Raw genomic sequence first — 13274 nt, forward strand, 5'->3', positions numbered from 1 at the left:
ATGTATTTTTTTTAAAAAACTTTTTACCTCTATGCATGTTGTCTCACTAACTGTAATCGTCTTTGTGATTGCTAGGATTTATTGTAGGAATTACATAGCAAACCATCTAATCTAGCATATTGCATGGGTTTAATAAATAAATTAATTGATGGCTAATTTTATCAGAATTATAGATTTGAAGCTATTTTATTTATGTAGAAAATCAAAATAAGTACATAATAAACATGTGAATAACAATGCAAACAAAAGAAGGAGACACAGAAATCTCAGAGGGAGAATGAAGGGTTTGAGTTTGTGACCACTTTAATTAAAGGAAATTTTAAAAAGTATTCACAAGCTACTTAATATTTTTGGGTAAATATCTATATGTGGGTAAATTGTCTCATAATGTGGAGCAGCGAGCTTTTAGTAAGATGAGAAATTAATTTTATTGGAACTGGATTGTATACTATAATGTATGTCATTATTACTAGTAAAATAGGTGATAATGCTGCACCTTCTTGAAATATAAATTAATGCCATACATGAGTTTTCTTTCCTCTACCTGGGAGGAAAAAAGGCAAATTCAGCTGTTTTCTGGGACTACTGAAAGTTACTATGCAGATATACTATCCCGTTCTTCATATTTTTACACTAGGGTTTCATTTCTTCTCTAGAGTTTTATTATTGTTTTCTTTAACGTGGCAATGGGATGCTTTTACAATATAGAGAATACCCTAATCTGGCACTGTCCAATAGAGATTTCTGTGCTGAGGGAAATGTTCTATGTCTGTGCCACTAGCTTTACCTGTTGCATACTCAGTGTGGCTAGTGTGACTAAGGAACTGAATTTTAAATTTTATTTGATATGAATTACTTGAAATTTAAATGGAAACACAAATGGCTAGTGATTACCATATTGGACAGAGCAGCTTTTACAGGGCTCCTTGCTTTCAGGACTAACTTTTCCTTACTTGATTGGGTACCTTTAACAGTAGATTCCATTGGCCACTGTTTCTTTCTTATTATGTGAAGTTTTAAGCTACCATGCACTAGCAGTAAAGCTTTGGATGCTTTTAAGAAGCACCCAAAATTATTGTCATGATTTTTTAAAGAAGTCTATGTTGTTGGCCAGGCACAGTGGTTCACGCCTGTAATCCCAGCACTTTGGGAGGCTGAGACCAGTGGATCACTTGAGGTCAGGAGTTCAAGATCAGCCTGGCCAACATGGTGAAACCCCATCTCCACTAAAAATACAAATATTAACCCGGCATGGTGGTGTGCACCTGTAGTCCCAGCTACTCAGGAGGCTGAGACAGAATTGCTTGAACCTGGGAGGTGGAGGTTGTAATGATCCAAGATCATGCCACTGCACTCCAGCCTGGGTGACAGAGTGAGACTCCATGTCAAAAAAATAAAAAATAAAAACAAAAAATTAAAAAAGTCTATGTTGTCAAAAGTAAAATTTAGGGAAATTTATTATTTACTGTCATGGCAACTGGGAATCATCCCTGTTTCTGTCATTTTGTTTGTGCTTGGACTTGAGGACACATATTTATAAAATAGGAGTCTCTGTAAGATGTAGATAGACCCCTGTTCATCGGCCAGGCACTCTCTGGGCAGAATTTGCATGTGTAGTTTTGGTGTCTCTCTGTAGAGCATTCTCTGAAGTCCCCTCTAGGCCAGGCATCTGAGTGAGACTGCCAAATTCTTTTCTAGGTGGATTTTTCAGTTTGACTGTCTTGTTTTGCTCATAGTTCTATGAGCAAGTAGTCAGGGTTTGGTTTCTGTAGGCTAGCAGGAGCTTGCTCTCGCTTTTTCTTTTAATTTCTTTAATTTGAGGATCCCCACACTTGCTCTTTGAAATGCTGTTTTGTAAACTGCTATTTCCTCCAAGCCTGTTATGTTTTTTTTCCATCTGTGTTGAAGTCTCTTTTCCCAGTGGGGCCTTTCTTTCTCAACTTAGTCATGCTATGTGTGGAGACCCACATCCACTCTGTTGGCCTCTCTGACTCATCCCGGGAGGTTCGCTCGCTCCAGGGAATCTCACTCACGGTGCAGTGGAACAACAGGGAGGATCCAGAGAAGCCAGCCCTCTCTGAAATCTGCCTCTTTTCCTGGCAACTCTCCGTCTTGTTCAAAGCTACATGAGAAGGGTGGGGGTGGAGGAAAGCACAAATATCCTCTCCCTTTAAGGTAATGTTTTTAGTAAATAGTTTTTTAGCAATTCTATTTTCTAGTTTATAAGGTACTTTTGTTGCTGTTGCTTTTAAATATTCCATAATCCAGCTAGTCAAAAAAAGCTGCAAATGCTCCAATTTTCCTTTTTCCTACTCCAGGAAGCCAAGAGAGTCAATTCTGACAGTTTTTTTTTCCCCTTCCAGTTACAGATTAAACTGTTTCCCCTTTTGAAATATATTATTCATGAATGTAAACAGTTTGCGAACTATAGCTCTTCCCATCCAGACAGCAGGCGTGGTGGGTGGAAATTGCTCATCCACCTCATTGATTGCTGGGGGCTATGTAGGACTAGATCTTCACACTCCAATCTCTGAGCCAGGATTTTTCCTTAGCCCTCCACTTCTCAGAGAAAACCCTCTGCCAAGGATGGCTCCAGCCCATGATATCTCAATCCAGATGTGTTTAGACAATAAATTCCTCCCACTAGATTGGCTAAAAGGGTCAAAATTGAATAACAATGATAATTTAAAACTGACCACTGAGTCAGATCTAAGTCTGGCCAATAACTCAGTCCATTTATTTTTAATCTCATCAAGCACATCCTGAAAGTATGAAAAGGAACTCCAACCTGAATGTGCCATTAGCTCAGGGCAGGGTGACCCAGGTCTACTAAAGAAGCAACTTTCCACATCTAAGTGCAGATGTCCATAGATAGAAAAAACCAAGAGGCATACATTGTTTTGGTTTTGTAAATTTGCTTAGTTGTGCACAAGTGACTTGTTAGAATAGTTAAAGTAACTTTCATGTGTATATGAGTAGTATGTATTTTCTTTGTCTTTAGTCCTAGGCATTTCCATCCACTGTAGTATTTTTAAGAAAATCGCTTCCCATTGTTTTAGTTGGGGGAACATGCCTATGTTGTATTCTGACTCATCCTCAGCACAAGACCTGACACAATTATCTTACTGTCTTCATGCCACATGCAGCGGGGACCTGTCACTAGACTTTCAACCTGGGAATGGATAGGAACCATCTCACCGTCCCAAGGAGTATGGGCCGTCTGTTGCTGAGGTCAATAGGTTCATTTGCTAGGATAAAAGCGTAGTTATAGGAACTTCTACAAAACTCACTTTAGCTGAATTTCAGCTTAACTAATTATTGGAGGAGATGGAGAAAGGGAGATGTTACATTTCTGCCGACTGCGGGAGCTCCCACACATCAAACCCACAAAACTGTGTGTGTGTGTGTGTGTGTGTGTGTGTGTGTGTGTGTGTAGGGGGCGGGGTGGGATGCGCATGCACGGCAATGCTAAAGAAGGATGCACGGGCTAACTGCCAGAGGAGAGCTGTCCCGGCCCTTCCCTGTTGGTCGCCTTGGCTTACCTTGACCACGTCGTCGTTGAGGTGTTTAGGGTCGCGGTTGACCAGGTCGATCTCCTTGGTGTGCGCGTCGTACACTTGCTTCTCGCTCAGCTCGTCTGCCATGGCCTTGTTGTTGGGCTTGTAGATGTTGCCCTGTTCCCGGATGGGAACGGTGTAGAGATGTCCCTGCAGAGGGCGGAGGGCGGACGGCCAGGAGGGGGAGGGCGGCAACGGCGGTGGGAGGAAAAATGCAAAAGAAAACAAGCGATCAGAAGTCAGCCTGACGGCGGGGGAAACCTCGAGCTCGAAATCGAACTAACCGCTCCGACAGCTAAGGCTCCGTGCACAGAAACCGCCTGCGCGCAGCCAGCTTTTTAAGAGGATCTGGCAGAGGACACCACACCCCTCCGTACTCTGCAGGGCGCGCCTGCCTCCCCCGCCCGCCGCCAGGGGTCAGGACAGGCCCCGCCGCGCGGTCCGCAGGTCCCCGCCCGCGCACGTCCCGGCTCAGCACGCAGGACCCGCAGGACCCGCAGGACCCCAGCGGCGAGGGGGCAGCCGCAGGCTTCTCCCGGACTCCCTAAGTTGCGCCGCTCTCGGCTCGAGCGCTTCACCTGTTTCGCGTTCCAGTCTCCGGCCCCTATTACTCCTGCCCCGGTAATCCCTTCCAGCTTTATCTAAGATCCAACAGCAGCCGCTCGACCAGCTGAATGTTCCCTTTATCGCTGCTTCTTGGCCGCGTCCCCCTCGCACCTGCCCGCGCCCCCCACCCTACCTCGGCCCTCTCTTGTCCCTCCACCACTCTCCCTGCCAATCCGTCGTGATGATCACAATCTCGAAAGTCCCCATTTCTGGCGGAGCCAGGCGCCAGACCCCCTAAACGTCCTAGAACTCAGTCTCACCTGCGCAGCTCCCCCGACCCACCCCAGGGCACTCCCAGGCTGCGGGCGAGTGGCTGAAGGGCAGATGCGTGTTGTAAAACGAGGTCTCCACACCTGGGCAGAGCTCCAGAGCGTGGAGGGCGTTGGAAGTGATGTTGGCAGTTTGGGGAGGGGAGGTCCACCCCTCTCAGAACACCCCTGCCAGACGCCAAGATGCAGAAGGAGTTCTTGAGATGGTTCAAGAACTTTGGAAAGTGCAAACACACTGCGCGCCGCCTCCGGGACCTGCCGGTCTGGACGCCTGGCGGGGAGTCTCGGGGACTGTCCCCAGGACTCGGGTAAATGACACCACCACCCTGCACTCCACCTCTTCGAACCCCCAGCAGGCAGGGCCGGACCGCGGGGGTCCCGTGACAAGGGAGCATCCTAGACCTGTCCAGAAAACGCGTCCTGGGTCCGACAGACCCAGTCTCAGGACCCCAATCCCCTTTTCCTTGTTCTCCTAGCTCAGGGGCTCCCTAGGCCCCCTCCCCATTAGGAAAACATAAAACATTCCTGGCTTCTCTTCACCTCCCCGCCCAGGCCCATTCCTCAGCGGTGCCAATGCCAGAGGAGTGCTCCGAAGTGGAGAGAGGGCTGGGGCCAGGGGAGCAATCGGGATATTTAGAGAGGCAGATAGCAGAAGTGGACACTCCCCGCGCGCCCGGGCCGGCGCGCCCCCACCGATGCCTACCTCCGAGTCAACGTATTTGCCCCCAGACATGCTGGCCCGTGGCTGGATGAAAGCTCTGAGGAGGTTTCCCTGGGCTGTGATTTAAGGGAACTGAGGAAGGAAGATCTTGTATTGTATGGGGGAAAAAAAGGCGCTGACGGGGGGCGGTGGCTGGGAGGGAGCCTCCTGGCCGCCCGCCAAGGGTTTGTTCTGCTCGCGGTTGGCCCGGACGTGCGCTGCGCCGGGTCTAGGCACATCCCCAAGGTTCTGGCAGCAGAGGGCGGGGAGAGCCCGCAGCGAGCAGAGAGCGAGTGAGAACGTTTCTCCCGCGCTGGGGTGCTTGGGCAGATTATTTTAAACCTGAGGCAACATTTTCCCTGCTCTGAACCACCGAGAGGCGTCCCGGGGAGAGCGAATGTTTTCGCAGTGCATCATCTCAGCAGGGGTGGAGGGAGCCGACGCGCCTGTAGAGATGCCCAGTATGGGCAACCAAGGCGGCAGAAACAGTCCACAATCCTGCCCTGTCCTAAGCCGTCCCTTCCCACCTCCCCCGTCCCCCGCCCATCGCCCACGTTCCATCTCTGCCTTAAGACACATCTGTCTCCCTGTTTCACAGAGGGAGGGATGAAAGATGGTTAGGAACCTTTAGGTACATTTCACATCTAAACTTTGTGGATCCCTTGTGGAAGTAATCTGTGTGGGTGCCTGTGGTGTACTTTTGGTGACACTCGTTTACATCTAGTCGGTGCGGATGGAAACTTAAGCAGGCATGCAGAATTTAACGTTTCCCATCCGTTTCTGAAATGTCTCCCAAACGCTTCGAATTAAGAAATGAAGATTTTAAACTTTTCTGTAATTTTATTACCGATATTTTCTGGAAAAATGGAATTTTATGCCAACACGTTATGCTATATTTGCAAAACACACAAAATATTTATAATTGTAGAATTATTTAAAGCTTCAGGTTTATTACCAGAGAAGTTTTTTTTGTGCTTGGCTGTGAGGAGAGATTTAACTTTTCTAATTGACTAGACTTTTAAAAAATGTGGTAGCGATTAAAGCATTTTATCTGTTCCTGAATTTGGGGCTTCTCTCTTTACTTTTTTGTAAAAAAGCACAAAGTGAATTAAATAGTAATCAGTCATATTACTCTTGAGCTGTAATTAATCAGGAAACTCATTATCCAAAAATGGAAAGGACATGTTACCTATGCTTCCATATGCAGTCAAAAGTCAAAGTATCACTGGAAATTATTTAAAAAAAAAAAAAGAAAAAAAGGTGGAGTACACTTAAAGGGGCACAGGTTAAAATTAAAATAGAGAGGGGAATGTGGGTTGGGAGTAAGAGGGAGGAGAAAAGGAAATGGATGGAATGCTGGCAGAGTTGATTATCTAGTTGGAGAGAAGACACAAAAGTATAAAATCTATAAAGGACAGGCTATTGTTGATAGCAAAATTTTTTGGAACAAAAGATCAGTTTTAACTAAGAATGGCAGGGAAAGTGTCACAGTGTTGCAAATGTTGGCATGCCTGTAATTACGTTGGCCATTCATGATTAGCAGACTAAAGTTCTTTCAAAAATTGGGTTTTCCCAAATACCACATTAGTGGGAACTAAATGATGAGAACTCATGGAAACAAAGAGGGAAACAGGCACTGGGGCCCACTTGAGGGGTGGAGCATCAGGGAGGGAGAGGAGCAGAAAAATAACTATTGGGGAGTAGGCTTTGTAGCTGGGCGATGAAATAATCTGTACAACGAATCCCTGCAACACAAATTTACCTATTTAATAAACCTGCACATGTACTCTTGAACCTAAAATAAAAGTTAAAAAAATTGGAATGTTTTAAAATAAGCTTATTTATGAATAAACAAATAATTGGGATTTCTCTTCTTTCTTTCTTTCTTTCTTTTTCTTTCTTTCTTTCTTTCTTTCTTTCTTTCTTTCTTTTTTTTTCTCTTTCTTTCTTTCTTTCTTTCTTTGTTTTTTCTTTCTTTCTTTTTGTTTTTTTTTTTCCTGACAGGGTGTCCTCTGTCACCCAAGCTGGAGTGCAGTGGTGCATTGATAGGTCACTACAGCCTGGACCTCTTGGGCCCAAGTGATCCACCTCAGTTTCCTGATAGAATGCTGAAACTATAGGAGTGCACCACCACACCCTGCTGATTTTTTAAAAAAGTTTTTGTAGAGACGGGATCTCACTCTGTTACCCTGTCTGGTCTCAAACTCCTGGCCTCAAGCAATCCTCTTGCCCTAGTCTCCCAATATGTTGGGATTACAGGTGTGAGCCACCACAACTGGCCAAAAAGTTGCATTTTCTTAATTTCATTTCTGCCAGATTGCATTTCTAAATTCTTTGAACAAATTATATTAACAAACATTAACAAACACAATATACTAGAAAAGGACTGTCAGGTTTAATATGTTCTATAGCACCTAGCCCACCTCTAATGACTGCCATAAGTTCATTTAATTCTTCCTTCATACAGGTCAGTTGGGGTTACGTTCTGTGGAAAAATGTGGAAACCACTTCCCATCTATTGTTATTCAGTCTTCAGCTGTGATGAGTAATGTTAACTGTGAAAAAAGTCAACAGGAACACAGAGGGAGCTTGTCCTGCATTCCAGCAAGAAAAGGACTTTCCAGGGAGGCCTTTAAGTGAATGCTTAACTAGTACTCAACCGAGGGAAAGCAATCTCGCTGGGAAAGTCCGTGTAGAAAAGTCTAATCAACAGCAACAAATGGAATCGTAATGATCAGTGAAGCATTGTCAAAGCCAAAATGCATTCCTAATGAGAGGAAAAACCACAAACTCTTCATTAACCTGCCTCAACAAGAAGCTGGCACCAAAGAGAAACACATCTTAGTCTGGTTATAATAGCTGACTTAGAGAAACTGCTCTAGATTTATGAGAAATAAAAGGAGAAGAAGAACATTGTTAGCATAGGTACAAAATTTGAAATGAATAGATGATATAAGCAAAACTGTTTTTCTTTGATTCCCACACAGATAACTTTAGGCTTGGAGGCAAGTTAATAACTCTCCAAATCATTTACTTAAAAAATGAGTAGTTGGCAATTCATTTTCCCTCTATTTTTTTTTTTTTCTTTTTTAAAGCAGCATTAAAGGTCATCCAGGCGGGTGTGGTGGCTCACACCTGTAATCCAGCACTTTGGGAGGCTGAGGCGGGCGGATCACGAGGTCAGGAGATCGAGACCATCCTGGTTAACATGGTAAAACTCCATCTCTACTAAAAAATACAAAAAATCAGCCGGGCATGGTGGCAGGTGCCTGTAGTCCCAGCTACTTGGGAGGCTGAGGCAGGAGAATGGTGTGAACCTGGGAGGCGGAGCTTGCAGTGAGTGGAGATCGCGCCACTGCACTCCAGCGTGGATGACAGCAAGACTCCATTTCAAAAAAAAAAAAAAAAAAAAAGAGGTCATCCCCATGGATTAGAGGGCACTAGAAATATAGATCTAAAAGCCATGCAAGTGAACCCAACCAACCATCTGAGAGATGAGGACACCAAAGCTTAAATACACTAAAAATACCTTTTCCTAAGGAGTTTTGTTGGATAATGAAACATTTTGCAGTTGATAAATCACTAGAGCACCTCTTAGCAACTTCTGAGACATGAGGTTCTGAAGTAGGCTAGTCAGGGTCAGTTTATGGCAAAAATGTGAAATTCATTGCTTTTCATGTTCTCTCATCTCCTCCTCTATGTCGCTTTACTCTGGCACAACTCCTTCTTCCCATCCCTGCCACTATGGGTTCTTTTCACATTCTTGGCTACGTTCTTTTAACTACCACTACAAGATTTGAAATGTAAAGGTTTGACCACTTTCAATGATATCAGTGGTGTTAAGAAGCAGGCATCTTTCCAACATTTCCCAACACTCGGCAATCCAAGACTTCCCAAATGCGCCTTTAGCAATGCGTTCAGAGAAGGAATTCCAGCTTGGGTTATAATAGGAGTTATTACCAGGTATGATATTATAAAAATGTAATAATCAGTATGGAAGAGCCACCCACTAATCATTTCAAACTTCAGCCGTGGCACTGGAGCTGTGCATTAGAGTACTGCTGGTTAGTTGCTGAATCATTAGGAGGTAAACGGTTCTCGGGGAAGGGCAACGTACATTTCAGAGCAGTGACTATTTACATGCAAGTGTATAAACATGCCAAAGTTTTAACCATCTGTGTGTAAGTACATAAACATGTCATCTTTTAATGATCTCTGAGTTCAGCTCAGTATTTACTCTGTTTATCAACATCACCACCCCATAGGCCTTCTGCTATTCATTGCATCTGCTGAATCCCATTGAGGCCTCCTTCCTACAGTTGCCCATGTCATATGTGGAAAGAAATGGCTTTCTGGATATAGACTTGCCACATCACCTGACCCCTTTCTCACCTTGTTCTAACTTGAAGCTTCCGTGGATTGGGCTTTTCCACTTTGAGTATTTTAAATAATTTTTTCTACTTATTTTCTTTAAAAAACAAACAAACAAACAGCGATTTTGTGTTTAAAAAATCTTTCTGATCAAGATGACTAAGAGTTTTCTTTTCCTACTGTTTCTTTAAATTAACTTTATTTACAAAATGAAAACTACCACTGATATCTACCCAATAGGAGTGTGTAAACTTTAGTAAGGTGATGTATTTGAAGCTCTGAGGATACTGCACAAAGCACAATAGTTGCTAGGGTTGAGGGAACACATTTTCGTCCACAAATTTAAGATTCAAATAAACATATTTTACTTCAAAGTATTTTTAATTGTAAAATAGTTCAATTATCTGAGATATGGCAAATTGTATGATGGACACCTGCCACCTAATTTGATCAAGTATCATTTTGCCTTATTTACTCCAGAGCTTTTTAAACAGAAAACATTATAGATACTGTCAAAGTCCCATGTGAATTGTAACTTTCTCTTTTTCTGTAACTGAACTTAATTTCTTTTACAAGACCCCATTCCTTCAGGCTGCAGGAACTTAATTTCAGTCAATTTCTAGTTTCTTCCATTTTGTCCTAAATTCCGGGGGCTTATGAGGTGACCAGGAATCTTTGGTGTGGCTGTGGAGGAAGGTTTCTTCTTTAGCTGAGCATCTTGGCATCCGATGATTAGTATGGCACTCTGTCCCTTCTTGTTCATTTATCCATTCGGGAGAACAAGAGCTGCACTGTCCTTCAAGATCATTGAATGTGTCCCTTTGGGCCAGAGACACTTTCTTGCTATTTCTGTTTCTTTCTTGGGGCTCTCTGCAAACAAATCTGATGAATCTGGGTGGGCAGGTCTGATGCAGCATGGTGGAACCTCCCATGGTGAGTGTGATGTAGAGAACAGAATGAGTCCTATGCTCTGTCATGGTGCAGAGAAGCTCCAGAGTGTCACTGCCTCCGTGTGCCCTATCTTGAAACAGAAGACACAGATATCTTTGCTTTTCGATCCTCTTAACTGATCAGGGCCCACCCTGGAAACACCTCTGTCAAAAACTACTTTGCTTCTTTTCCAAGTTTCTTCTCCCTTGAGCAGAAAGCCTTGTTCTTATATCTCCCACCAATATTTTCATGCCATGAATCCCCCAGGACCAGGATTTTTGGAATTAAGAAAAGCCTTATCTCTGCTTTTATGCTATAAAAATTCTTTCACAAGCGTAGATGGGGTAGGGGAAAGCTCCAGGGGCAACCAGAGAAGAACATTGATTAGGGAAATGTCATCTTCCCTAACTTTCCCCTTTCCCTTCAACCAAATCTTGCCAAGATTTTTGCAAGTAACATCTCTAAGAGCTGCTGTTTCTGGGTTACAGCAAATCCTCAAACTCAAATTTCACATATGTAATTTCAGAACTTCTGCCAATATTTACATTTCATTGGTAGCCTCAATTGAGGCTTTTTAACCTAATTAACTCCAAATATTGATAGTGAAAGACTATGTTTAGCCTTTAGCGTTTCCTATGTCACTTTACAATTTTATTTGTAAAATATTTTGTTATTCAATACAAAATAAATCTGATTGGTTATTTAATACAATGGAAATAAGGTTAATTCTTAAGAAAGCTTTTGAGTAGCAAATTGTATGTTGAAAGTACAATTCTTTTTTGTGTCCTAGCTAAAATTGCTAGAGGAATAGCCATATTGTGACTGCTGGGCCAGTAGGGCAGATGTGGCTTTGTGGCCCTGTCTAAAGGGTATCACAGCAGCTCATTGAAAGCAAAAGATGAAGTGACCCAACATGTTTTTGTTGTCATATATCTGACACATATTTATTTTAAGACTACATTTTAGGGTGTACCAATCAATTATTGCTGCAATAATACTGCATAAGTAAACTACTACAAAACTCAGTGCTCTAAACAACCATCATTTTTATCACAGACCTATGGGTTGGGTTGGCTGGGGCCTGGCTGATCTAGGTAAGGTATCTGGGGCAGATCCACCTCTCGCCACTTGCTACGTCTCTCCTCCTCCTTGAACTAGCAAGATGATTGGGGCACATTCTTCTCTTGCTGCGTGAGCAACAGTGACATAAGAGGACAAGAAAAAACGTGCAAGGCTTCTAAAAGCCCACACTTGGAGAGGCACACTGTCACTTCTGCCTTGTTCCCTTGGCCAAAGCAAGTCAACTGACTTAGCCCAACATCAAGGGATGGGGATGGAATTGCCACCAATGATGAGGCCATGGCAAGGGATGTATGAAGAACTGAAATATATATCACATATGTATAGTCATTAGACGTTGTTTTTTTTTTTTTGGCTTTCAATTTTATAAGTTTTAATCTAACTTTTGATACTTACTATTTTGCCATTTATTACTGCTTTCTCAGAAAGCTTTACAGCATACTAAAATTTTTTCCATTAAACAATTGGTAACAAAAACAAAAATCCCTTAATCACAAATCAAATGTGAACTTCTAGATGAAGATTCTCAAATATAATGCCTGACAGAGGGCCTCAGAGAGAGGGGCTTGGGATGGTCACAGATGCATTCTCTTGCCTTAAAAGAGAATGTGATCTTCAAGACAGTTGATAATTTATCTTACTGAAATAATAATTAGGCCATTACCTTTCTCAGATTTCTTGGCTGGTGAAACCCAAAAGAATGATTGATTTTGGGTAGCTGAAACTAGCCTTTAGAGTGCCAGCTTTTGTATTTCAGTAATTTCTGACAAAAATCACTCTTTAAAACATTAATTTTTGGCTGGGCATGGTAGCTCATGCCTATAATCCCAGCACATTGGGAGGCCAAGGCAAGCGGATCACCTGAGGTCACGAGTTAGAGACCAGTCTGGCCAACACGGTGAAACCCATCTCTACTAAAAATATAAAAATTAGCTGGGCATAGTGGCGGGCACCTCTAATCCCAGCTACTTGGGAGGCTGAGGCAGGAGAATTGCTTGAACCCAGGAGGCAGAGGTTGCAGTGAGCCGAGACCACATGCCATTGCACTCCAGCCTGGGTAACAAGAGCAGAACTCCATCTCAAAACAAAACAAAACATTCATTTTCTCCTCCCTGCCTTTTAAAACAGAGTTGGCAGAGCATAGGTGCTTGCCCTAGGCCAACATTCAGTAGGGCTGCTGAAACTGCTGGCATCTTCCTCCTACTTCTTCACTGTTTTAATGAAGATCTGGAGAGATACTGCCTGAAACCAGATTTCAGAAACAAACTTCCAGTTGCAGAGAATTTCCGAAATAGTCTCATTGGTATTTGTGCGACAGCGGGCAAAGTGTCATCATTATTATTCTGGGTTTAGAACTAAGTCTGATGAAACTTGTGCTTGTCTTTGAAAATGTAGCAAAATTTTGCCTTTAAAGGTAGGTTATCTCAAAATGTACACCCTTTCTTTATCTTACTTTATCTTATTGCAAAATTTTGTTCTTTGAGATAATATTTTCTTTTTAATTCCATTAAAAACAAACTCGAAAAGGCGATATGATTTACCAGTATAAAAGTAAATTCAAATATTGAGAAAATGTGAAGTGATAAGCAAACCAAATTTCATTGAGTTATTTTCATTTATGCTTAAAGTCCATGAAAAATGTCAAGTTTCAATTCATCATCTCATTATGATGACATATAAGAAATCAAAATAGCTGCCATGAAATTGAGTGGATTATAATAACCTTACCAAAATAATGGCTACCATTCTCTAAAGATAGGA

At 42.8% G+C, this 13274-nt stretch overlaps 1 protein-coding gene across 3 annotated transcripts in view; it reads right to left on the reverse strand.

The window, feature by feature from the left end:
* The window catches only part of CAV1 (caveolin 1), a 36543-nt gene extending 31106 nt beyond the window's left edge, over positions 1-5437 (reverse strand). The window contains exons 1-2 of one of the 3 annotated variants that reach the window (XM_017870661.1): positions 5136-5437; positions 3543-3707 (exon numbers count right to left, since the gene is read on the reverse strand). In XM_017870661.1, coding sequence (XP_017726150.1) covers positions 3543-3707; positions 5136-5165 — 195 coding nt within the window. In that variant the 5' untranslated portion in view covers positions 5166-5437. Of the gene's footprint in view, positions 1-3542; positions 3708-3841; positions 4013-4423 lie in introns of those variants that run through there. The other 2 variants (XM_017870663.1, XM_017870664.1) reach the window with 2 other exon arrangements.
* Between the last annotated feature and the right edge of the window lie 7837 nt (positions 5438-13274).

This window comes from Rhinopithecus bieti, unplaced genomic scaffold, assembly GCF_001698545.2.
Source record: "Rhinopithecus bieti isolate Rb0 unplaced genomic scaffold, ASM169854v2 scaffold_5350, whole genome shotgun sequence".
Classification (NCBI taxonomy): Eukaryota; Metazoa; Chordata; class Mammalia; order Primates; family Cercopithecidae; genus Rhinopithecus; species Rhinopithecus bieti.